Here is a 27398-nt window from a genome sequence, read left to right on the forward strand (position 1 = left end):
ATTTATTCTGCAAATCCCTCAACTATTCACCCTATTATCACTGCTTCGGATGACCACACTTGGGGTTCCGGATATCCAGGTAGGAGCACTGTGCAAAAGCCGCAAAAAAAAAACAAAACAAAAAAAAAAAACTCACATAACACCTGTAGAAGAGACCCCTGGCGCGGGCCGGCTCGCTGCACAAGGTAAGGAGAGAATTAGGACAAGGAAATGCTCAGATGCTTAACTCGTACATGGTAAAGGAGTGAAGGGGAGCTTTTAAAGGAGTTGTGCAGTTTCAAGATATTGATGACCTATCCACAGGATAGGTTATCAATATAAGGGCTCATTCAGACGACCGTAGTGTTTTGCAGACCACACCTGGCCGGCACTATGATAGAAAAAGGAGATTTTTGTATAACTTACCAGTAAAATCTCTTTCTCGCTCTTGATTGGGGGACACAGGAACCGTGGTATAGCTATGTACTCAAGGAGGCGTTGACACTAGTAATAGCTGTTAGCTCCTCCCCTGGAAGCTATACCCCCTCCAGCCTGGAGAGAGAGCTTCAGTTTGTGTACACGCAGTAGGAGAAGCAAGCCAACCAAGAAAAAACATGGAACACCAACCATGCCAAAACCCCCAACAGGGTTCTAACCAGCAACTGCCACAACAATGGCCGAACAACAATACTGGGTGGGTGCTGTGTCCCCCAATGAAGAGCGAGAAAGAGATTTTACTGGTAAGTTATACAAAAATCTCCTTTTCTCGCCCATATTCATTGGGGGACACAGGAACCGTGGGACGTCCAAAAGCAGCACACGGGGAGGGAAAAACCACAGACCAATGGAAGCAAGCGTTCCTGCTGGTATCTAAGAAACTGCCGCCTGCAAGACCATGCGGCCTAAGCAGCGTCCACTGATGTATAAGTATGCACCTGTTAAATGTTTGTGTGTAAGGAGGACCGGTAGCCGCGTTACACAACTGGGCAGCTGAAACGCTAAGCCTCAGAGCCCAAGAAGCGCCCACCGCTCAATAGAGCGAGCCATGACACCTAAGGGCGGAACACCACACCGGGTGCGGAATGGTACAGCATTTGCAGACCGAATCCATCGTGCAATGGCCGCCAATCCCTTGCGTGGAACCTCCGGATGACAAAAAAAAAAAAGGGGGGGGGTTCCGTACGCTGGAAAGGGACTGGAGGCTGCCAATAACGATCAGAGCCCTGACGTCAATGACTTAACTCCCTTCCCTAGGGAGTGAGGAGAGGGATAGTGAAGGAAGGACAATTTCTACATTGATGTGGAAGACAGAGACCACCTTCGGGAGAAAAGGAATGGGCCGGAGAACCGCCTTATCCTTGTGAAGACCCAGGAAGGGTTCTCTGCAAGAGAGCACCCCCAACTTGGACACCCGTCTGGTGGATGTGATAGCCACAAGAAAAACTACCTTCTAGGACAGGAGCCGGAGAGAGATCTCCCCAAGGGCTCAAAGGGAGAAGACTGGAACGCTGAGAGAACTTTATTCAGATCGTAAGGCGGTAAAGGACGGTACGGAGGAACCATATGTGCCACTCCCTGAAGGAAACTTTCCATGGGCACCAGGGGAACCAGAGGATGCTGGAAGCTGCCCCAGGATAGAAGCGCCAACACCTGATCCATCAAGAAAATTAAGGGCTAAACCAAGGTCCACCCTGATTGTAGAAAGGATAGGACCGTGGACAGAGAAAAAACTGAGTGAGGGAATGTCCCGGCTTTCACAGAAGCCCAGAAGGACCGCCAGGTCCTATAATAGATCCTGGGCGGTGCAGGCTTCCCGGCCTGAATCATAGTGCGGATGACGTCTGCCGAAAAAACTTCCTCCACCACGCCGTCAACCCTAAAGACCCTAAATACCAATGCAAGACCGGACCCTGAAAGAAGGTCGTCTGAGTGGAAGTGACGAGGGACATCTAGAAGGAGGTCTGCATACCACGCGCGACGGTGCCAATTCCGACTAGGATTTGTCGGAATGCCCTCCATCTGATCCTCCGTAGAACCCTGGGTAGGAGAGAAAAAACACGTAAGGAGGGAGAACTCCCGCCAAGGAGATGTCAGGGCATCCATGTCGTATGCTTCCGGAACTCCTGCTCGGGAGAGAAGGTGGGGAGCTTTGGTGTAGATACCGTTAGCACACCCAGACCAATGGAAGGAGTCCCCATAGAAGGAGGGATGTGGAGGGCGCCACAGCCCACCAGTCGGGACCGGAGCTTGTTTGGAATGGAAGGCCACCAAAAGAATACCCCGTGCAAATGCAGATGAGGGAAAGTAGTAACATAGGAACTACCAAGGCATGCAGGGTGTCTATGAACCATGATCCAGAGGAGAAAAAGGACAGGGGAAGAATAGGCTAGGTCCAAGCCCATTTCCCATCTGAGACTGGTGCTCTACAGAAGTAGCCAAGGATTAAGTGGCTGCGCAAAAAACTCTGCCTGAGGAGGAAGCCAGGCAAGGAGAGTCGCACTGTATTGCTAGCCCCATACCCCAGCAGAGGAGGGGGCCACCCGCAAAGGCCACCGAACTGGGTGCTAGAAGAGTCCATCACCTGACGAAAGAGCTGAGCAGACAGAACCCAAGTATGTACAGTCATGGCCAAAAGTTTTGAGAATGACCCAAATATTAGTTTTCACAAAGTTTGCTGCTAAACTGCTTTTAGATCTTTGTTTCAGTTGTTTCTGTGATGTAGTGAAATATAATTACACGCACTTCATACGTTTCAAAGGCTTTTATCGACAATTACATGACATTTATGCAAAGAGTCAGTATTTGCAGTGTTGGCCCTTCTTTTTCAGGACCTCTGCAATTCGACTGGGCATGCTCTCAATCAACTTCTGGGCCAATTCCTGACTGATAGCAACCCATTCTTTCATAATCACTTCTTGGAGTTTGTCACAATTAGTGGGTTTTTGTTTGTCCACCCGCCTCTTGAGGATTGACCACAAGTTCTCAATGGGATTAAGATCTGGGGAGTTTCCAGGCTATGGACCCAAAATGTCAACGTTTTGGTTCCCGAGCCACTTAGTTATCACTTTTGCCTTATGGCCCGGTGCTCCATTGTGCTGGAAAATGCATTGTTCTTCACCAAACTGTTGTTGGATTGTTTGAAGAAGTTGCTGTTGGAGGGTGTTTTGGTACCATTCTTTATTCATGGCTGTGTTTTGGGGTAAAATTGTGAGTGAGCCCACTCCCTTGGATGAGAAGCAACCCCACACATGAATGGTCTCAGGATGCTTTACTGTTGGCATGACACAGGACTGATGGTAGCGCTCACCTTTTCTTCTCCAGACAAGCCTTTTTCCAGATGCCCCAAACAATCGGAAAGAGGCTTCATCGGAGAATATGACTTTGCCCCAGTCCTCAGCAGTCCATTCACCATACTTTCTGCAGAAGATCAATCTGTCCCTGATGTTTTTTTTGGAGAGAAGTGGCTTCTTTGCTGCCCTTCTTGACACCAGGCCATCTTCCAAAAGTCTTCACCTCACTGTGCATGCAGATGCGCTCACACCTGCCTGCTGCCATTCCTGAGCAAGCTCTGCACTGGTGGCACTCCGATCCCGCAGCTGAATCCTCTTTAGGAGACGATCCTGGCGCTTGCTGGACTTTCTTGGACGCCCTGAAGCCTTCTTAACAAGAATTGAACCTCTTTCCTTGAAGTTCTTGATGAGGGGGGGGGGGGAGGGAGGGGCAGTGGAGATATTCGAGGAGAAGATGACCTGCTGTGGTCTGCTAGTGCGCAGGTCTACCCCTCAGAATCTCGCACCTGGCAGTTGCGGACTGCGCAGGTGGGGGCTTATCAACCAAACTACCCAGGGGGTGGAATGGGAACAGAGGTCCTGTATAAAATTGCGCCGGCGTAGAAATATCAACCAAACGACCCCAGAGGGTGGATTGGGAAGTTCCAGTTGTCCCCCACTGGAATTGCGCAGGTGGAGAATTATCAACCAAACGACCCAGGAGGGTGGACTGGGAATGTCAGAGGTCCCTTATTGAATACGCTGGTGGAGAATTATCAACCAAACGGCCCCGGAGGATGGATTGAGAATCCTGCAGAGATCCTTTACTGAATTGCGCAGGTGGAGAATTATCAACCAAACGACCCGGAGGGTGGATTGGGAATACTTCAGCTGTCCGTCACTGGATTGCGCAGGTGGAGAATCATCAAGCAAAACGGCCCCGGAGGGCGGATTGGGAACTATGCAAGGTCCCCCTTACCCAAGATAGGACACGGGCCCAGTGTGAGACCACACAGACCGGGTGGCCCTGCGGCTGAGGGGAACCCGTATGTACGCACATTTCCTTATTATTTATAATTTTTTACTAGGAAGCCGGCCTGAATGACGAGAGGCAGGAAGGGGCTAAATCCTCCACTCAAGCACAGTGTACTTAGGGGAAGAACCCCAGATAATCAGGTGTCGGCCTAAGAATGGTGGGTGGCCATGAAGGGTTAAGGCAGTCTCAAGACCGGCTCAGCAGGTGACTGGGGGAGGGGGAGAAGGGCGGGAAGAGTTCGCACCAGAGTGCCCCCCCCAGGGACGAAGGCTGCGGCCCAGCAAGCCGCTGCACTGCTTTTCAGCGAGCGCCCCCCCCCCCCCCCCCATGCTGCACCGGCCATGTCACAGACCGGCCGGACTGACTGGGGCGTTCACCCCGCTTGATAGTGCGTGTCGGGCAGAGAAAAGTGCGGGCCAAAACACCAATGCAGTGCACGGCCGATTGCACTGCAGTTAACCCCTTCTGGAGCGGCGCGCCAGTGTCCGCTCCAAGGGGTGTAAATGTGGGAGGTGTTGGGGAGCGGGAGTCCCCTCTGCATGTGTGACCGAGCGCCTCGGACCAGCGGTGCTCTCCGTCCCCGTATGCCCTGCTGGCTGCCATATTTTGAGCGGGGCGGCAAAAAATCGCGGCCGGAGCACCGAAGCGGTGCCGGACGAACGCAGGGCGGTTAACCCCCTCCGGAGCGATGCGCTTGGCGTCTGCTCCCGAAGGGGTGGAGAAGGGTAGATGCCTTGGGGAGCGGGAGCTGCGCTCCGCTCCCTGCATGTTAATACAGACCCAGCGTACATTAACCCCCTATGTCCTCTGAGGATGAGGGTCCTCAAAACATCAACCAAACGGCCTGTGCCAGAGGGGACTGCTTCAGGGGTGCTGGAATGGCTGCCGGTGCTGGGCTATGCTGAAGCCCTGTCTGTTCGCAGACTATTGCCACCACGAGGGAGGGGCAGACCAACCCAGAGGGTTAAACATACTCACTTAGTCCTGTGTACTCACCTCTCTTCTTTCCTGCCGCCATCTTCACCCCTCCTCTGGTCCAGCAGGGTCACCCCTTCAGCTACTGGCACCCTAGTGGCAGGACGCTGGAAAAGGGGGGCTTGGATGGGTGTCCACTTGGCTGGCGGGATGCAGGGGAGCGAGGCTGCCCTAGTTCACCTTGTCTTCTGTGGGGGAGTCAGCAGTGCGGGTGACCGGCACTGGCACAACTCGACCCCGGGAGAACAGGGAGGCGAGACGTCCACTGTTTTCCCATCTGAAAAAGAAGGAAAAAAATTAACTAAAAATAAAAAATCTTCTTGCCTCCTATTGACACTAGAAAAAACTGAAGTTCTCTCTCCAGGCTGGAGGGGGTATAGCTGCCAGGGGAGGAGCTAACAGCTTTTACTAGTGTCAACGCCTCCTAGAGGACATAGCTATACCCACGGTTCCTGTGTCCCCCAATGAATATGGGCGAGAAATGCCTATTCTTGCAATTGCGGACAAGAATAGGACATGTTTTTTTTTGCGGAGCCTCTCCCTCCCCCCTTGTGATTATCAGAGAAGTTGAAAGATTTAGTATACAGGGAGTGCAGAATTATTAGGCAAGTTGTATTTTTGAGGATTAATTTTATTATTGAACAACAACCATGTTCTCAATGAACCCAAAAAACTCATTAATATCAAAGCTGAATATTTTTGGAAGTTGTTTTTAGTTTGTTTTTAGTTTTAGCTATTTTAGGGGGATATCTGTGTGTGCAGGTGACTATTACTGTGCATAATTATTAGGCAACTTAACAAAAAACAAATATATACCCATTTCAATTATTTATTTTTACCAGTGAAACCAATATAACATCGCAATATTCACAAATATACATTTCTGACATTCAAAAACAAAACAAAAAAAAATCAGTGACCAATATAGCCACCTTTCTTTGCAAGGACACCCAAAAGCCTGCCATCCATGGATTCTGTCAGTGTTTTGATCTGTTCACCATCAACATTGCGTGCAGCAGCAACCACAGCCTCCCAGACACTGTTCAGAGAGGTGTACTGTTTTCCCTCCTTGTAAATCTCACATTTGATGATGGACCACAGGTTCTTAATGGGGTTCAGATCAGGTGAACAAGAAGGCCATGTCATTAGATTTTCTTCTTTTATACCCTTTCTTGCCAGCCACACTGTGGAGTACTTGGACGCGTGTGATGGAGCATTGTCCTGCATGAAAATCATGTTTTTCTTGAAGGATGCAGACTTCTTTCTGTACCACTGCTTGAAGAAGGTGTCTTCCAGAAACTGGCAGTAGGACTGGGAGTTGAGCTTGATTCCATCCTCAACCAGAAAAGGCCCCACAAGCTCATCTTTGATGATACCAGCCCAAACCAGTACTCCACCTCCACCTTGCTGGCGTCTGAGTCGGACTGGAGCTCTCTGCCCTTTACCAATCCAGCCACGGGCCCATCCATCTGGCCCATCAAGACTCTCTCATTTCATCAGTCCATAAAACCTTAGAAAAATCAGTCTTGAGATATTTCTTGGCCCAGTCTTGACGTTTCAGCTTGTGTGTCTTGTTCAGTGGTGGTCGTCTTTCAGCCTTTCTTACCTTGGCCATGTCTCTGATTATTGCACACCTTGTGCTTTTGGGCACTCCAGTGATGTTGCAGCTCTGAAATATGGCCAAACTGGTGGCAAGTGGCATCTTGGCAGCTGCACGCTTGACTTTTCTCAGTTCATGGGCAGTTATTTTGCGCCTTGGTTTTTCCACACGCTTTTTGCGACCCTGTTGACTATTTTGAATGAAACGCTTGATTGTTCGATGATCACGCTTCTGAAGCTTTGCAATTTTAAGAGTGCTGCATCCCTCTGCAAGATATCTCACTATTTTTGACTTTTCTGAGCCTGTCAAGTCCTTCTTTTGACCCATTTTGCCAAAGGAAAGGAAGTTGCCTAATAATTATGCACACCTAATATAGGGTGTTGATGTCATTAGACCACACCCCTTCTCATTACAGAGATGCACATCACCTAATATGCTTAATTGGTAGTAGGCTTTCGAGCCTATACAGCTTGGAGTAAGACAACATGCATAAAGAGGATGATGTGGTCAAAATACTCATTTGCCTAATAATTCTGCACGCAGTGTAGTAAGGAATTTTAAGGTTAAATTATGCAATAACTGACACACCCCTTTTTTCTGTGTTACTACTTTTGTACAATAATAGCAAATTATTTTATTTTTGGCCTTCCAAGACCCACAACTTTATTTTTTTGTAGATATAGGAGGACTTGTTTTCTGTGGGATGAACTGTATTTTTAGTGACACCATTTATTATATACAGTATTTTTCACCCCTAAAAATAATTTTTTAATAATTGTTCTCATAAGACACACCTAGGTTTTAGAGGAGAACAATAAGAAAAAAATTATTTTTATTAGACCTCAGGTCAGACTAGCAGTCAGAACCCTAATGTTAATCAGACATCAGCTCACAGCCCCTATCAGACCCCCAATGTTAATAAGACCCCAGATTAGACCCCCAATCAGACCCCAATGTGAATGACCCCCAATCAGACCTCAGATAAGAACCCCATGCCTCTCATCAGCCCCCATATGAGCCCTCATGCCTCTCATCAGCCCCCATGCCACAGCAAACTTAAAATAAAATAAAAACATTTACCTCTCCTGCTCTGGACGCCGCTACTCCTCACCTACCGCGATCCTCTTCATCCTGCTGCCAGCTGTGCTGTGATCTGACGCGCACAGCCAACAACCGAGGACCAGAAAGCAGTGAGTACAGAGCCTTCACCGATTCCCGGTCCTCCGGTAATAATGAGCGCTTCCATAATGGAAGCGCTCATTAGTATTCACTCCATAAGATGCAGGGACATTTTCCCCCCACTTTTTGGGGGGGGGGGGGGATGTGTCTTATGGGGCGAAAAATACAGTACATATAACTTATTGATAAACTTTTATAAATTTTTTAGAGGGCAGTAATGGATGTGGCATAACTAGCATTTTACTTTTACACCATGGGTCAGTACAATTAGAACAATACCAAATATGTATGCTTTTATTTGATTTTATTACTACTTTTGCATAACAGTAGTTTGTCTTATGCAAAATAAATAGTTTATTTTGCTGCGTTCCAAGAGCCATAACTTTCTCATTTTTCAGTAGTATGTGGGCGTTTTTTTTACACCATGGTGGCTTAGTGGGTTAAATTGAGTGCTGTTATTCTCTAATTGGTTGCGCTGATGGCTTTTTATCAATTAGCACCTGCATCTCTCTCACTTGAGGTCTCCGGTACTGATCTTGCTTTCATTGCCATCTAGGAGGTATGTAGTCTGCTTGTGTTTTTCTATTTTTTTTTCACGTTTCATGTACTGACCCGTTTTTCTTTAGTGTTTTTTCTTGCTTATATTCTTTGTTTGTTAAAATCCTAAAAAGACAAGAAAAAAAAACAGAACAGTAAAGTAAAAAGTGAGATGGTATTTATTGCGATTTAGTGTTATTACAGGCATCACTATTATAGTTATTACAGATATTTGTATCCCTACAACTGAAACAGCCTGTGCAACCATTTTAACTCAATGGGCTCATTTGCATAGACATGGATATTTCCTAGGGATGGGCAATTTTCAACTAAGGATGAAAAACAAAACTATGGGGGAGGTTTATCATCCGCCTATACCACTTTTCTGGTGTAAAACAGTGTAAACCATAGGTGCCAGTGGTGTTTCTATACCGCCCTTTCCACTTTCTGAAAAGGGGGTCTGGAGGCACAGGGAGGCTTTTTTCCCCCCTTATGGGTACTGAGAATCCACAAGAAAAATAATGAAGGCATGATGTATTTTTGTGGAGCATGCTGCAGCAAACAGAGTCTCTTTGGGCCAACTTCTGTGTTCATCTGTTTCTTACCTGGGCATCAATGTGTCATTTATACACGTCAGGACCACACATCACTATAAAGTCCCTTTAGTCCTCAAATAACAAGTTACAGATTGAACTTCTTCTATCATCCACCCACATGACATTGCTAAAAAGTAACTATAAGAAAAACAGAGAAAGACCTGAGAATTTTGTTCTCCCACGCTGAATGCAGATGGGCACATAAACCAACAAGATCCACTGCTGGCAGCTCCCTTTGCAATTGCTGACCAATCACATTCCAGATCCAGATGTGATCGACGGAAGACAAGTCTAGAGATGCTGCAGACCACCTTAGTAAGTTTAGGCCACACATGCTGCTCACAGTAGCATGAGCAACATGCAGCCTGGCATTCTCCCGTTGATAAACAGCTCCAAATTAATATAACGCCAAGCTGTTAATGTAACTGAAATAAAGACTAGGAGGGTCCAGCTATCATATATTTTGTCAGCCCACACTATTATCCCAGGCAGGGCAGTTTCTAGGTTATTTTACCAACAGGGCGGACATTAAAAAAGCGCCCCCCCCCCCCCCCCAAACATTAAATAACAATGACTTAACCAATGTTGCATAGCATACACAGAACAGAAAAGATTTTGCCTGCCCATGGCCTGTGCCTGGTATCGCAGCCTAGCTCAGTTCTGTTGAATGGAACTGAGTTACAATCAAATCCATATCTCATTACAGGTGAGGGTGGTGGAGTTTGTAATCATGGACAACCATTTTAGGTATTTTGGTCTTTATCTACAAAGTGCCTGGAGCAAAACTTATTCTAAAAACATTTTCTTACTGTGCAGCTGTGGTCCAGATGGTGTAGTTCAGATGGTGCTGTCCAGATGGTGTAGTTCAGATGGTGCTGTCCAGATGGTGTAGTTCAGATGGTGCTGTCCAGATGGTGTAGTTCAGATGGTGCTGTCCAGATGGTGTAGTTAACTTGCTGCAGATCTGTGTGTTTCCACTTCTGATGCAGAACAAGCAAGAACCTGTGAATAAAAGAAAGATGACACTATGTAAAAATGCTTACCGTAGACTGAGTTTCAGCTACCACCCAACTCTCCTTTCCAGAAAAGATTTTGCCTGCCCATGGCCTGTGCCTGGTATCGCAGCCTAGCTCAGTTCTGTTGAATAGAACTGAGTTACAATCAAATCCATATCTCATTACAGGTGAGGGTGGTGGAGTTTGTAATCATGGACAACCATTTTAGGTATTTTGGTCTTTATCTACAAAGTGCCTGGAGCAAAACTTATTCTAAAGACATTTTCTTACTGTGCAGCTGTAGTCCAGTTGGTGTAGTTCAGATGGTGCTGTCCAGATGGTGCTGTCCAGATGGTGTAGTTCAGATGGTGCTGTTAAGATGGTGTAGTTCAGATGGTGCTATCCAGATGGTGCTGTCCAGATGGTGTAGTTCAGATGGTGTAGTTCAGATGGTGCTATCCAGATAGTGTAGTTCAGATGGTGCTGTCCAGATGGTGTAGTTCAGATGGTGTAGTTCAGATGGTGCTGTCCAGATGGTGTAGTTCAGATGGTGCTGTCCAGATGGTGTAGTTCAGATGGTGCTATCCAGATGGTGTAGTTCAGATGGTGCTGTCCAGATGGTGTAGTTCAGATGGTGCTGTCCAGATGGTGTAGTTCAGATGGTGCTGTCCAGATGGTGTAGTTCAGATGGTGCTGTCCAGATGGTGTAGTTCAGATGGTGCTGTCCAGATGGTGTAGTTCAGATGGTGCTGTCCAGATGGTGTAGTTAACTTGCTGCAGATCTGTGTGTTTCCACTTCTGATGCAGAACAAGCAAGAACCTGTGAATAAAGGAAAGATGACACTATGTAAAAATGCTTACCGTGAATTTTTTTTCACTATCAAAACGCAAGAAAAGCTATACATATTGGGTTTCGCCGGATTCGTACTGACCTGTAGAATAAAACTAAATGGTCAGTTTTATCGCAAATCAAACGTCGTAATTTAGAAACCCGTAAAACTGTGGTGAAATTGCTTTTTTTTTTGCAATTTCACCCCATTTGGAATTTTTTTCCCGCTTTCCACTACACCGTATGCATTATTAAATGATGGCGTTGGAAAGTACAACTTGTCCCGCAAAAAATAAGCCCTCATATGGCTATGTGAACGGAAAAATAAAAAAGTTATGGCTCTTGGAAGGCATAGAGCGCAAAACAAAAACGCAAAAATTTAATGAAAAAACCCTGTGTCCTTAAGGGGGTATGCTGCATAGCTGATATATATATATTTATTACTGACAATATACGTGTCAGCTATGCAGCATCCATGTGTATGTATATATATAAGAGAAATGGCGGCACTGGACAAAAGTGCTTAGGCGGGTGCAATGTTCAATGGGGACTGACCATAAGCCCCAAGATAATATGGAAAAACGAACTGCACTCCAAAAAATAAATCAAAAAAAGATCATTTATTGACCCATGCGGTGCAACGTTTCATCTCTGAACCTAGAGCCTTTCTCAAGCTTGAGAAAGGCTCTAGGTTCAGAGCCGAAACGTTGCACCAGAAGGGTCAATAAATGATCTTTTTTTGATTTATTTTTTGGAGTGCAGTTCGTTTTTCCATATTATATATATATAGCAGGCTTATACAGCTGAATATGAATAGTACATATGTACAATTATGCTCAGCGCTGTAACTGTACATATAAATTATAATTATACTCAGTATATTATCTATAGTATCATCTGAGACTGAGTATAATTATATATACAGCAAAAGCACTGAGCATAATTATATATATGCACATGTACTATGCAGCTATATATAGGCCTGCCATACTGTCTGTTTTTAACTTAATACTTCTTTAACTGTACCTAACCTGCTGGGGGGCCTGGGCTAGCCTAGTGCCACTTCCTGACTGAATCTGCTGGTGGAGGACCGGAGGCTGAAATCCTGGAGGATTCTGTGCCAGTGCAGTGAGTGACTGAGCAGACAGACTGGAGAGACTAAGAAAATGGCATCCGCCTCGCTCTTCTGCTCCCGCCTGAAGTAATGGACGCACGCAGCAGCGCTGCCTATGACGTCACCCCGCACAGCGCACTGGTCTTGGGGCGTTCCGGACATGCTGCCAGGCCCTGCCCCTTACAGCTTACAGGACAGCCGAGCCTGCAGCCAGAGGCCCAGAACCATTAGCAATATGGAGCCGCAGCGTAGTAGCACTTTTAACTTTGCCTGCGCTGCGCTCCCAGCCAGTAAATAGATGCCCACGGGCCACGGCGCCCCCCTCTTCTTGCTGGAGACATGCGCCCCGTGCGGTTGCACCCCTCGCCCGGCTGTAGAAACGGCCCTGATCCCAGGACTAGGACCACTGTGACACTCACTTGTGAAGGCCTAGACCTCCATTGCTGTGCTGTGATAGCCTTTGAGAGCAGTGGCACTACTTAATTCAAATATATCACTGTCCTCAGGATGGTAATAAAGTTGAATATAGCAAGGGCAGCAGTATTTTGTGCTGTATTGTGGTATTTGGTCCTGCTGTGGCAGTATTGTGCTGCACTGCGGTATTGCTGCCCCTCCCCCTGTCCTGCCTTCTATCAACTTGGACCTGTCTACAAAATGGGGACACTTTTAGGGAAGTTTCCAGTCCACCCCTGGTCAGTGGAGCCCTGTAGCTGGCCTTCTGGCTCGTAGCCCAATGTCGTACAGATGTCTTCAGATTCTTTGTGTATACACTGTTTGCCATTCTAGGTTTGGGATATGACATCCAATTTCACTTGTAGTACAGATTGGATCACTACGCGGCATTCTTCTAATGAGATAATCCATCCATGCAGAATTTCGCCTCTGTGCAACTCTTGCTGCCATTCCACGTCGTCTCTGGTCTCCCAACTACTGATACCTCTTGCTAGGTACGTAGCTGGACTGAAAAACCAAGGTCTCTTAGTTCAAAGAATCTGTCCCTCTCAGTTTGCAACACATGGCAATAGCTGGCACATTGAAGAACAGGAAACACTGCAGAATCATCCCATGGGACTTGATACGATTTTTGACGTTTCACGTGGCTAAAAAATTGTGCTTTCAGCTTGGCTTTTAAGCTTCTCCCACATGCCACAGATTGGAGCTAGATGCTTGAAAATGTGATCTGCAAATCTTAGCTACACCTTACCTTAATAATTTGTTTCCTAAAGCCTTGTGTTGGGGGGACAGTTTTGGAGATTTTTTCATTGGTACTGTCCCAGTACAGCCCCTGTAACGGCAGTAACTTACGACGAGTAACGATAGTTCCTCTTTTTATATAGCTGGTTGCCATATGAAAAGCATGAAAGATGTAATTACCTGATGAATGAGCATTTTGCATCTATACACAAGCAGATAATTGCTAACAAGCGTTCATACGAACGCGTTAGTGATTATCTGGCCGATGCTTGGGTAGTGTAAAGGGCCCTTAATTTAGTGTGACGAATGTCTATATGGATCCTTCTATTTATTGTAATATACCTTTTTAGAGGGAACCGGTCACCTCCAAAAAACCATCCCAAACTGCCAGCAGTACCTGAGTAGCCTGCAGTGTGTTTCTAATAGTCATTTTCTTTCAGCAGTCAGATGGAGGAAAAGCTCTGAAAACTTTATTTTATCCCCTGCCCACGCTATTTTCTAGTCATGCTTCAAGTCAAGGTAACCGCACCCCCTTTCCTGCCTCTTCGCTGTGACTGACAGCACTTATGCACGAGAGTTTGGCTGGCTTTGCCGAAATGCCGGCTGTCAGTCGCAGGCGAAGGGTCAGAGAAGGGGGCGAAGTTACCTTGACTTTAAGCATGACTAGAAAATAGCGCGGGCAGGGGATAAAATAACGTTTTCAGAGCTTTTTGCCGCATCTGATTGCTGAAAGACCATGTTAATTAGAACCACATAGAAACATAGAATGTGTCGGCAGATAAGAACCATTTGGCCCATCTAGTCTGCCCAATATATCTGAATCCTATGAATAGTCCCTGGCCCTATCTTATATGAAGGATAGCCTTATGCCTATCCCATGCATGCTTAAACCCCTTCACTGTATTTGCAGCTACCACTTCTGCAGGAAGGCTATTCCATGCATCCACTACTCTCTCAGTAAAGTAATACTTCCTTATATTACTTTAAAACCTTTGCCCCTCTAATTTAAAACTGTGTCCTCTTGTGGTAGTTTTTCTTCTTTTAAATATGCTCTCCTCCTTTACCGAGTTGATTCCCTTTATGTATTTAAAAGTTTCTATCATATCCCCTCTGTCTCTTCTTTCTTCCAAGCTATACATATTAAGGTCCTTTAACCTTTCCTGGTAAGTTTTATCCTGCAATCCATGTACTAGTTTAGTAGCTCTTCTCTGAACTCTCTCTAGAGTATCTATATCCTTCTGGAGATATGGCCTCCAGTACTGCGCACAATACTCCAAGTGAGGTCTCACCAGTGTTCTGTACAGCGGCATAAGCACTTCACTCTTTCTACTGCTTATACCTCTCCCTATACATCCAAGCATTCTGCTGGCATTTCGTGCTGCTCTATTACATTGTCTTCCCACCTTTAAAGGGGTTGTCCGGGATTAGGGACTATTGTTTAATAGAATTGCACATACACACACTTTACATATACCCATGTCCTACCTTTTCAGCATGTTTCTAAAGTACCCTTTTTTACCCAAAACCTTTATGGCAGGAAGTAACTGATTTCTTTCAGTCAGTGACATACCGGGTCCCTTGCAGAGGAGGAAAGCTTCCTCTTCCGCTGCTCCGGGAGCCCGGTGACGTCACTGACAGCCTAATTAATTATTCAAAAGTCTAGGAGGGGCAGTAACTCTCCTGGCTAAGCTCCGCCCCTCCAGTCCGGTGCCGATATTGATGGCAGCGGCTCAGGAACGGAGCCGCTGCCATCAGCAGAGAGCGTTAGCTGTAACTGTAACAGCTAACACCCGCGGCATCCAGATCTATGTGGTTGAGAAGGAGGGAGCTCCCTCTCTCTACCATCGCGCCCCTGCTGCTATTGCAACGGCGCGATCGTTGCCATGGCAACCGGACGCCTAACAAAGGCGTCCTGGTTGCTATGGCCCTAAGTCTCTCCGTCCCCCCTGTGCTGCCAATAAGAAGAGACGGGAGGGGGGCTGTGACCACTGCGCCACCAATGTTTCTTATACAAATACAGGAGGCGGGTGCCGGAATCAAATAGCCGGCACCCGACCTCTGTGACAGGGAGCTGCGATCAGCTGCAGTTGAGTTAACCCTTCAGGTGCGGTACCTGAGAGGTTAACTGCAGCTGATCGCAGCTCCCTGTCATAGAGGTCGGGTGCCGGCTATTTGATTCCGGCACCCGCCTCCTGTATTTGCATAAGAAACATTGGTGGCACAGTGCGCCCCCCCCCCCCCCCATAATAATAAACGTTGGTGGCACAGTGCAAACCCCCCCCCCCCAGTATAATAAACGTTGGTGCCACAGTGCGCCCCCCCCCCCCAGTATAATAAACGTTGATGGCACAGTGCGCCCCCCCCCAGTATAATAAACGTTGATGGCACAGTGCGCCCCCCCCCCCAGTATAATAAACGTTGGTGGCACAGTGCGCCCCCCCCAGTATAATAAACGTTGGTGGCACAGTGTGAAGTGACAATGAGGGTTAAAAAAAAAATTAACTCACCTCCTCCAGTTGATCGCGTAGCTGCCGGTCTCCTGTTGGTTCTTCAGGACCTGTGGTGACGTCATTGACCTCATCACATGATCCATTACCATGGTGATGGATCATGTGATAAGAACAGTGATGTCACCACAGGTCCTTTGACAGGTTCTAAAGAAAGACCAGGAGACGATCAATTGGAGGAGGTGAGTGAATTATTATTATTTTTTTAACCCTCATTGGCACTGCCCACTGCGCCACCAATGTTTATTCTATTGAGGGGGGGGGGGGGGGTGCACTGCACCAATGTTTATTCTATTGAGGGGGGGCACTGCGCCACCAATGTTTATTCTATTGAGGGGGGGCACACTGTGCCACCAATGTTTTTCTATTGAGGGGGGGGCACTGCGCCACCAATGTTTATTCTATTGAGGGGGGGCACTGCGCCACCAATGTTTATTCTATTGAGGGGGGGCGCACTGCGCCACCAATGTTTATTCTATTGAGGGGGGGCGCACTGCGCCACCAATGTTTATTCTATTGAGGGGGGGCGCACTGTGCCACCAATGTTTATTCTATTGAGGGGGGGTGCACTGCACCACCAATGTTTATTCTATTGAGGGGGGGTGCACTGCACCACCAATGTTTATTCTATTGAGGGGGGGTGCACTGCACCACCAATGTTTATTCTATTGAGGGGGGGGCGCACTGCGCCACCAATGTTTATTCTATTGAGGGGGGGGCGCACTGTGCCACCAATGTTTTTCTATTGAGGGGGGGCACTGCGCCACCAATGTTTATTCTATTGAGGGGGGGCGCACTGCGCCACCAATGTTTATTCTATTGAGGGGGGGCGCACTGCGCCACCAATGTTTATTCTATTGAGGGGGGGCGCACTGCGCCACCAATGTTTATTCTATTGAGGGGGGCCGCACTGCGCCACCACGTCCGCAAAATGGGTCCGCATCCTTTCCACAATTTTGCGGAATGGGTGCGGACCCATTCATTCTCTATGGGGACGGAATGGATGCGGAGAGCACACAGTGTGCTGTCTGCAGCCGCAATTGCGGAGCGCGGCCCCGATTTTGGGTCCACAGCTCCGCAAAAAGATAGAGCATGTCCTATTCTGGTCCGCAGCTTGCGGACAAGAATAGGCATTTCTATGGGGGTGACGGGCTGGTGTGTTGCGGACCCGCAATTTGCGGGTCCGCAACACACCACGGACATGTGAATGTAGCCTAAGGCACATGGCATGCACACATCCATGTTTTGTCTCAGCATCCGAACTGCATGTTTTTTATGTCTCGGGTATGTACACAGTCACTTCATTGTGACCACAATACATGCGTACAGTAATATGTGTGCTGTCCGCATTCGTTGAGCAGTTCTGTGACCACCAAAAAAAGTATATATTATGTCCTATTCGTGTATGTTTTACTGAAAAGGTGTTTCTATGAGGGATCATTCACCCGGTCGTAGGAGTGCCTTTCCGTGCACTGTTGGCCTCAATTTCAGGTCACCAAGTCACGGGCAACGTCTGTGCAGCCGCCGGGATGGATCAGTCCGTGATACTTCCTTTACACAAAAAAGTATTGCATGCACTATTTTTTTATGTGCGGAGGCCAGAAACACCACAAAGGCACTCCGTAGTGTTTCTGCGGGGTTCCCCTGTGCATTTCTGCACTGCATCTCCTCGATTGCGGACAAATAGGTCCTTGATCCGTGTTGCATATGACCAGTGGATGTGTATTATGGGCCTACTGTATGCGGGAGGCAATACGGCCATGGCTGGCCAGCCGCAGTGTACATGAGCCCTGATGGACTGTTTATTTAGACAAATTTATGACAGCACACAGGCAGCATTCGTGTTTTTTAACTGCCGCATAAGGGCTTATTCGCGTGCCCGTGCTGTTGACCGCAAATTGAGGTCCACAATGCACGTGCACCAACCGTGGGCCAGCCACATACAGATCATGGACCCATTCACTTGAATGGGTCCAAGATTCATCCGTTCAGCAAAAAGATAGAGCAAGTTCTATCCTTTTTCTGTGCAGAGGAATCGAATGGAACCCCAGGAAACACTCCGTAGTGCCCCATTCCAAATCTCATGATTTGCGGATTGGGTCTGCATCGGTGAATCATAATGCAAATGGAATGGTGCACATATATTACGGATCCACCAATGCGATCCGCAATAAGACTTCTTTCACACCTGCGTTCGGGTGTCCGCTCGTGCGCTCCGTTTGAAGGCTCTCACAAGCGGCACCGAACGCATCCGTCCAGCCCTAATGCATTCTCAGTGGAGGCGGATCCGCTCAGAATGCATCCGCCTGCCAGCGTTCAGCCTCCGCTCCGCTCAGCAGGCGGACAACTGAACGCTGCTTGCAGCGTTCGGGTGTCCGCCTGGCCGTGCGGAGGCGAGCGGATCCGTCCAGACTTACAATGTAAGTCAATGGGGACGGATCCGTTTGAAGATGACACCATATGGCTCAATCTTCAAGCGGATCCGTTCAGGCTACTTTCAGACTTTGAAATTTTTCTGAGTTATAATGCAGACGGATCCGTTCTGAACGGATGCAAACGTCTGCATTATAGGAGCGGATCCGTCTGAGCAGACATCAGACGGACCCGCTCTGAACGCAAGTGTGAAAGTAGCCTAAGACTTCTTTCAGACAGGAGATTTAGATCTCACAAGAGGTCTCCAAAACAGATCAGTTTTGCCCTAATGCATTCTGAATTGATCTGCTCAGAATGCATCAGTTTGGCTCCGTTCTGCCTCCATTTCACATTAGAGGCAGACAACAAAACGCTGCTGGCTGTGTTTTGGTGTCCGCATAACCAAACTGAGCCGGACGGATCGGTCCCGACACACAATGTTAGGCCTTCCTCACATCACTTTTCTCAGCAATGCGGGCACATAGGAACATGGGACCAACAGAGATGTCTACAGCTGCCAAGTGCTCAAGTCAATGGGGACAGATCTGTTTTTTATGACACAATCTGGCACAATAGAAAATGGATCCATCTCCCATTGACTTTTAATGGTGTTCAAGATGGATCCATATTGGCTAAGGTAAAGATAATACAAACTGATCCATTCTGAGCGGATGCAGCAATTTGTATTATCAGTGCGGATCCGTCCGTGATGGATCCACACCAAACGTGAGTGTGAAAATAGCCTTACTGTGTAGCAGAGCAAAACTAGGGAAATTGTAAAACATTAGCAATGCTAAGATATATTACTAATAATTGGTTATTGTAATGATGAATGTACACATAAAACTAAAAATGAGATACCATTGTGGAAAGATGAAGCTGCTCCCTGTGTTAGTTCACTGTCTGCAAACACTGAGCACATGACATGTGCAAGAGACAGAGCAAGGAGGAGATTATGGGGGAGGAATATGTAAGAGGGGGGCGGATTTATGGAGGGGGCTGAATATGTATGAGGGGGGCGGGTGCAGGGAGGGGATCTTACACTGTAGAAACCAGGAGCTGCTGAGCTGCACTGGGACGCACAATGCACTGCAGCAGGAAGTGATGGCATACATAAACAGCTATGTAAACAGTCTGCTGGGGACTGTAGGAGCCATGCAGCAGTGCAAAAGCTACCTAAAAACATCTTAGGAAGATAGATTTGGCTACTAAAAGTGAGTAAGCAGTTTTTAAAAAAAATTTTGATCCCGGACAACCCCTTTAAGTCTTCTGAAATAATTACTCCTAAAACCCTTTCCTCAGATACTGAGGTCAGGACTGTGTCAAATATTCTATATTCTGCTCTTGGGTTTTTACGCCCCAGGTGCATTATCTTGCACTTATCCACATTAAATTTCAGTTTCCAGAGTTCTGACCATTCTTCTAGTTTTCCCAAATCCTTTTCCATTTGGCGTTTCCCTCCAGGAACATCAACCCTGTTACATATCTTTGTGTCATCAGCAAAAAGACAAACCTTACCAGCGAGGCCTTTTGCAATATCACTTATGAAGATATTAAACAAAATTGGTCCCAGTACAGATCCCTGTGGAACCCCACTGGTAACATGACCTTGTTTTGAATGTTCTCCATTGACTACAACCCTCTGTTGTCTGTCACTCAGCCACTGCCTAATCCACTCAATAATATGGGAGTCCATGCTCAATGACTGCAGTTTATTGATAAGTCTTCTATGTGGGACAGTGTCAAAAGCCTTACTAAAATCTAGATATGCGATGTCTACTGCACCTCCACCGTCTATTATTTTATTCACCCAGTCAAAAAAATCTATAAGATTTGTTTGACATGATCTCCCTGAAGTAAACCCATGTTGTTTTTCATCTTGCAATCCATGGGATTTTAGATGTTCCACAATCCTATCCTTTAATAGGGTTTCCATTAATTTGCCTACTATTGATGTCAGACTCACTGGTCTATAGTTGCTCGATTCCTCCCTACTACCTTTCTTGTGAATGGGCACGACATTTGCCAATTTCCAATCTTCCGGGACGACTCCTGTTACTAATGATTGGTTAAATAAATCTGTTAACGGTTTTGCCAGCTCACCACTAAGCTCTTTTAATAATTTTGGGTGTATCTCATCAGGCCCCTGCAGGCTACTCTCAGGTAGGTTCCCTTTAAAATCATTTTTTTATTTTTTTTACACCAATTTTTTTTGACTTGTGTTGTCAATAACAAAAAAGGGTTGCTGTTAAAATGTGATGAAAATGGTTTCTCTGTTTCAGGTACATCTGGTTGGATATGAACAAAACCTAAAATGGTTGCCGTTAGGAGAGAAAGGAATGATTGTGTCACTGCCAACATCCAATCCTTCACAAATAGCAGTCCCATGGGGCTGGGCACTGAAGATTACTAATCTGAACGAAGCTGTATTTAACCCAAGGCACCAGACAAAGTTTGGATTTCTGTAAAGTGCTGATAAAGGCTCTGTTGACAACTAGATTAGAGCCTATGTATAAGTATCAATAGGGTTCCATTTACCAGACCTTTTTGCTTCCGTTGGGCTGGTATAATTTTATATGTCTTATAGAATAGCATAATGGACTACCCAATTCCATACAAAGGTATACATCAAAGAAAGTACTGCATGGTAAAAAAAAAATTACAGTAGGAACCTATTTGTGACATGACACTGTATGCCTATCTAGTGGGCTATGGTACAGCCTTCTGTCAGACATCTACTACAGGAGATCCTCTCAAAATACTTAAAACATAGGCTCTAAATGTGATGTGAACAGAGCCTCAACTAGATATATATATGGAGTAATTTTATCTAAATATATGGGCTCATGCACACGACCATATGTATTTTGCGGTCCGCAAAGAATACAGATGATGATCGTGTGCATTTTGTAATTTGCAGAACGTAACAGCTGTCCCCTAATAGAACAGTCATATCCTTGTCCATAATGTGGAGAGTAATAGGACATGTTCTATTTTTTTTGCGGAACAGAAATACGGAAACAAAATGCACACTGAGTAACATTGAAATTTATGGGTCCGCAAAAAAAACTGAACGGACTCAGAAAGAAAATACATTTGTGTGCATGAGCCCTAAAAGTGATTTTGTTCAGTTCTGGATTATGGAAAAATGTTTTAATTGAATATTTCAATAAAAAAGTTATACCGTAGTTATTTGTGAATCGCTACCAATCTCTGGTATTGGGGGGAGGGGGTCATGTTATTGATTTTGATTTGATTCAACTTTATTGTCATTACACATGTATAATACAGGGTAACAAAATACAGTTTGCATTAGGGCTGCAGTAAACGAATATTTTAGTAATCGAGTATTCTATTGATTATTTTTTATGATTAATCAAGCAATCTAATAAGAAAAACCTTCTTAAAATAACATATTCCTTTATAAAAACGATATTTTTATTTATTACAGTGGTATAGCAAATAATTGCACACATAAGGCTTCTTTCACAGCTGCAATATACAGTACATTCTGTCAGAAGAACAGCCGGACAGAATGTACCATATCGGGTATATCTGGATACTGCCGCCTGCTGCAGCGATTGATTGTAATGGGGTCTGGCCTTGTTACAGCATTCTATCTAAAAAAAAAAAAGCTTTGGACGATACCCAGCATGTATGCCGAAACATGGCCCGAGGGCCTTGGACCACATTATAGTCAAAGAGAGCATATAGCTGGTTGTATCCGGCTATACCCAATACAGTATACTCCTGCAGGCTGTTCTGCCAGAATGTGTATCTAAGATTATGTTGTGAACTCCATCAGTCTGTTCCGGTGGAGGAACATGCTGCCATGATGTCCCCCTTCCCCAGTGCCTCCATGCCATCCAACATGTCCCCCACTTCCCCAGATCAGCCCCTCCATACCAAATCATAGGTGCCCCGATTAACCCCCCCCCCCCACACCAATAACTCTATACATGACATTGCCAAATCTCAGGTGCCCCCATTTCCCCCCGTCCCTCTGCTGCTGCTACCTTTTATACTTGCCTTACCTGCACTGATACATGGAGTCCGCAGGAGACGTGTCTTCATCCCAGCATGCACTGGGACCTGACGTCACACACAGCGTCAGCCAGCACGCCGACGATGTGTGAACAGAAGGCCCTGCAGCGCAGTGCCAATTCGGGAGGCCACGGAGCTGTGAGTGAGAAGCTTAATTTTATTCACGCTCTGTGGTCATGTGAATCCTCAATGCAGGGAAACTGCATCAAGGATTTTTTTTGCCTCGATTTCGTCAATTAAATCGATGAATCGTTTTAGCCCTAGTTTGCATCCAATCAGAAATGCAAAGAGCAGCAAGTGCAACAAAAACAAGTTATATACAGATAAGGATAGTGTAGAAAGTAGAAATAGTTATGTACAGATAAATTTAGTATACAGGTGTTTATATTGCTATACAGAGAGCAAATATACAGATGTACTATGGACAAATACACTCACCTAAAGAATTATTAGGAACACCTGTTCTATTTCTCATTAATGCAATTATCTAGTCAACCAATCACATGGCAGTTGCTTCAATGCATTTAGGGGGGTGATCCTGGTCAAGACAATCTCCTGAACTCCAAACGGAATGTCAGAATGGGAAAGAAAGGTGATTTAAGCAATTTTGAGCGTGGCATGGTTGTTGGTGCCAGACGGGCCGGTCTGAGTATTTCACAATCTGCTCAGTTACTGGGATTTTCACGCACAACCATTTCTAGGGTTTACAAAGAATGGCGTGAAAAGGGAAAAACATCCAGTATGCGGCAGACCTGTGGGCAAAAATGCCTTGTGGATGCTAGAGGTCAGAGGAGAATGGGCCGACTGATTCAAGCTGATAGAAGAGCAACGTTGACTGAAATAACCACTCGTTACAACCGAGGTATGCAGCAAAGCATTTGTGAAGCCATAACACGCACAACCTTGAGGCGGATGGGCTACAACAGCAGAAGACCCCACCAGGTACCACTCATCTCCACTACAAATAGGAAAAAGAGGCTACAATTTGCACAAGCTCACCAAAATTGGACTGTTGAAGACTGGAAAAATGTTGCCTGGTCTGATGAGTCTCGATTTCTGTTGAGACATTCAAATGGTAGAGTCCGAATTTGGCGTAAACAGAATGAGAACATGTATCCATCCTCTGATGGCTACTTTCAGCAGGATAATGCACCATGTCACAAAGCTCGAATCATTTCAAATTGGTTTCTTGAACATGACAATGAGTTCACTGTACTAAAATGGCCCCCACAGTCACCAGATCTCAACCCAATAGAGCATCTTTGGGATGTGGTGGAACGGGAGCTTCGTGCCCTGGATGTGCATCCCTCAAATCTCCATCAACTGCAAGATGCTATCCTATCAATATGGGCCAACATTTCTAAAGAATGCTATCAGCACCTTGTTGAATCAATGCCACGTAGAATTAAGGCAGTTCTGAAGGCAAAAGGGGGTCCTACACCGTATTAGTATGGTGTTCCTAATAATTCTTTAGGTGAGTGTATACAGATGTACTGATGTATACAGATGTGCTGGTGTACACAGATATACAGATGAACTGTTTGTATATTGCTATACAGATGTACTATATACAGATGTACTGATGAACAAGTATACAAATGTGCTACATATATACAAATTTCCAGATGTATAGTAAACAGATCTGCAGAATGCTATGAATATAGCTCCAGAAGTGGAAGAGTAGCGCTATGAACAGACTATAATAGTGAACAGTGTAAGTGTACGTACCATAAGTGTAAGTACCGTACTATAACAGACTTATGAGGACAGTGTCCCAACTATAGCAGTAACCAATGTGAACATACAATGAATGTAATGAATGAATGAATAAAAGTCATGGTCATTGGGAAGAATGGAGGGGAGGAGAAGTGTAGAGGGTTAAGTAAGTGAGCTCTACACCCCCCCCCCCCCCAAAGAATCCACAATATTAATAATGAAGGCAGAATGCATTCCAGTTGGATTTGTAATAGGGAAGCTAGGACCTAGATGTATTCTGCGCCTAAACCTTGAGGTAAGCAATATGTATAAACTCCATTGTAAATACTTTAAGGACAAACCAAAAGGTTACAAGAATAGGTGCACTACTGTGGTGGATGCAAAAAGTAACATCTGACTAAACCCTCACACTGATGTTAAAAATGAGACATTAGCCAGTATATCCTTATATTAAAGAGGACCTTTCACTACAATAAAAAAAAATCTAAACTAAGCATACAGACATGTAGAGCGGCGCCCAGGGATCTCCCTGCACTTACTATTATCCCTGGGCGCCGCTCCGGTATCTTCATATGTTCGGCTCAACTGGGTGGAGCCTGCTGGCGTTTACTTCTCCCAGGCTGGAGTGCTGGCCAATTGCAGAGCTCAGCTCATATGAGCTATGAGCTGAGCGCTGCGATTGGCCAGCGCTACAGCCTGGGAGAAGGAGACGCCGGCAGGCTCCACACAGTTGAGCCGAACATATGAAGATACCGGAGCCTATACCGGGAGAACAGAGTGGCGCCCAGGAATAATGTGCAGGGAGATCCCTGGGCGCAGCTCTCCATGTCTGTATGCTTAGTTTAGATTTTTTTATTGTAGTGAAAGGTCCTCTTTAAGGACATACCTGAGCCCGCGCACCACGCCAAGGTTTCTCAAGTGGCACGGGACCTAACACTAAACCTACCTGTACCGTATAGGTAGTACCAGGAGTCAGTGGGCAACTGACAGCAGCGTAAGGTCCGACAAACAGCTCCCAGTTCCCTCCAGTGTGACTAACCACACATATTTAATGGGAGGGGAGGAGGCTTAGAGTCCCACCCATGGCTGGCTGATATGTTGCAGGCCTCATAGGTGCACCTAAATGGTGCTTATGGATGGTAATCAAGGCGCATTTAGATTAGAGTTTATACACATTCACATATAAATATACGATTTAAATGACAAAAATTTGTGGTCTCAAAAGGCAGAAAATGCTCAACCCCAAATGCAGTTGTGCATTTATGCTCAGGGGAGCAGATACTGCGCTTGTGGTCTGTTGCTAAGGGCGATCCCCAGCAAAAAAAAAAATGCATACAGTGGAGGATAACCGCAGCAGACCACAAGTGCCACAGAGACATCCTACACCAGATGGTAAAATGTGTGGACGTGGAATGATACAGTCCTGATCAAAAGTTTAAGACCACTTGAAAAATGGCAAAAAATCATATTTAGCATGGCTGGATCTTAACAAGGTTCCAAGTAGAGCTTCAACATGCAACAAGAAGAAATGAGAGTGAGACAAAACATTTTTTGAGCATTCAATTTAATGAAAACAACGAATAAACTTGACTTTTTTGTTCCATAACCCTCAGGATCATTTAAGAAATTCCAAATGACTGTCTAACTGCGTCCCACCTCAGCAGCGATGGTGCCCTGCTTATGCTGTTCAACAACCTGACCGCGTTCAAAAAGGGAGAGTTTTTTTTGCCTTTTGCCATCACAACGTGTGACTACCTGACAGAAAATGACAATGAATCCACATCTTTGCACAGATTTGGCCTTTTAAAGGCATGTGGTCCTAAACTTTTGATCAGCTGAAAAACAGCCTGTTTCAGTTTATTCATTGTTTTCATTAAATTGAATGCTCAAAAAAGGAGATTTTTTTTGTGAAACACCTGTAAAATCTTTTTCTCGACTTTTCCATTGGGGGACACAGACCATGGGTATAGCTTAGAGGTTTTAGTAGGAGGGACACTATGCAAATACAAAAGAGCTCCTTCTCCTCGGGCTATACCCCCCGACTCCACCAGGAGAAACTCAGGCGTTGCAAAAGCAGCAGGAGGAGAAGAAAAAATAATGGAAGCCATCGGACCAAAGCCCATGAGGTCCAACCACAATAGAAACTGAACTGAAAACCCCTCCTGCAACAGGCAGTATGGGTGGGAGCTGTGTCCCCAATGGAAAAGTCGAGAAAAAGATTTTACAGGTGAGTTTCACAAAATAAATCTCCTTTTCTCAGACTGGCCGAACGGATCCATCGCACCACAGTGACCTTGGAGGCCACCAGACCCCTACGAGGCCCCTCGGGAATCACAAAGAGGGAATCTGAACAGCGTACGGAAGCGGTGGCCGTGAGATACACTTTTAAGGCCCTGACGACATCCAGGGAATGCAGAGCGCGTTCCTTGGGGTTTGCCGCAGAAGGGCAAAAGGAGGGCAGGACAAGATCCTCGTTAAGGTGGAAAGGAGAGACCACCTTGGGCAGAAAGGAGGGAACCGGACGTAGCACAACCTTATCCTGGTGAAAAACCAGAAAAGGCTCCTGACAGGAAAGAGCGGCCAACTCCGACACCCGTCTGATGGAAGTTCCAGGTGAGAAAAGTCAGGGAGACCTCTCTCAGAGGTTCGAAGGGGGCCGTCTGCAGAGCGCGCAGGACCAAATTGAGATCCCAAGGAGGCAAAGGGGGAACATACGGAGGAGCCGAATGTGCCACCCCCTGAAGGAAAGTTTTCACAGGACCCATAAGAGCAAAGGACTTCTGAAAAAAGACGGCCAGCGCCGAAACCTGACCTTTTAGGGAACTCAGCGACAGTCCCATCTCCAGTCCGGACTGAAGAAAAGACAGCACCATCGGGATGGAAAAGTGAAGGGGAGGGAACCCCGAGTTCTCACAAAAAAGTCAGGAAGGCCTTCTAGGTACGATAGTAAATCCGGGAGGAAGCAGGCTTCCTCGCACTGATCATGGTTCTAATTACGGAATCCGAGAACCCCCTCTTCTTCAGGATGGCGGTTTCAAAAGCCACGCCGTTAAACGAAGAGACCGTAAATTCCGGTGGAAGAGTGGGCCCTTAGACAGTAGGTCCTTTCTGTCGGGAAGAGGCCATGGGGCGTCCGCCAGCATCCGAGCCACGTCTGAGAACCACGCGCGGCGAGGCCACTCTGGGGCGTTGAGAACGGTTTGAATCCCTTCCGCTTCGATCTTGCGTAGAACCTTCGGTAGTAGAGGAAGTGGAGGGAAGACATAGAGGAGACCCAAATTCTGCCATGGAGACACCAGCGCGTCCACCCCGTACGCCTTCGGATCCCGGGCGCGAGCCAGGAACACCGGGAGCTTGTTGTTGAGCCTGGACGCCATCAAGTCCACATCCGGACGGCCCCATCTGCGGCAGATTTC

General features: G+C 46.3%; 1 protein-coding gene across 1 annotated transcript in view; it reads left to right on the top strand.

Annotated features, from left to right (window-relative positions):
• FUCA2 (alpha-L-fucosidase 2) overlaps positions 1-20721 on the top strand; it is a 90599-nt gene extending 69878 nt beyond the window's left edge. The window contains exon 7 of the mRNA XM_040429246.1: positions 20505-20721. Coding sequence (XP_040285180.1) covers positions 20505-20690 — 186 coding nt within the window. The 3' untranslated portion in view covers positions 20691-20721. The remainder of the gene's footprint in view (positions 1-20504) is intronic.
• Positions 20722-27398: the final 6677 nt, after the last annotated feature.

The sequence above is a fragment of the Bufo bufo genome, chromosome 4 (genome assembly GCF_905171765.1).
Source record: "Bufo bufo chromosome 4, aBufBuf1.1, whole genome shotgun sequence".
NCBI lineage: Eukaryota > Metazoa > Chordata > Amphibia > Anura > Bufonidae > Bufo > Bufo bufo.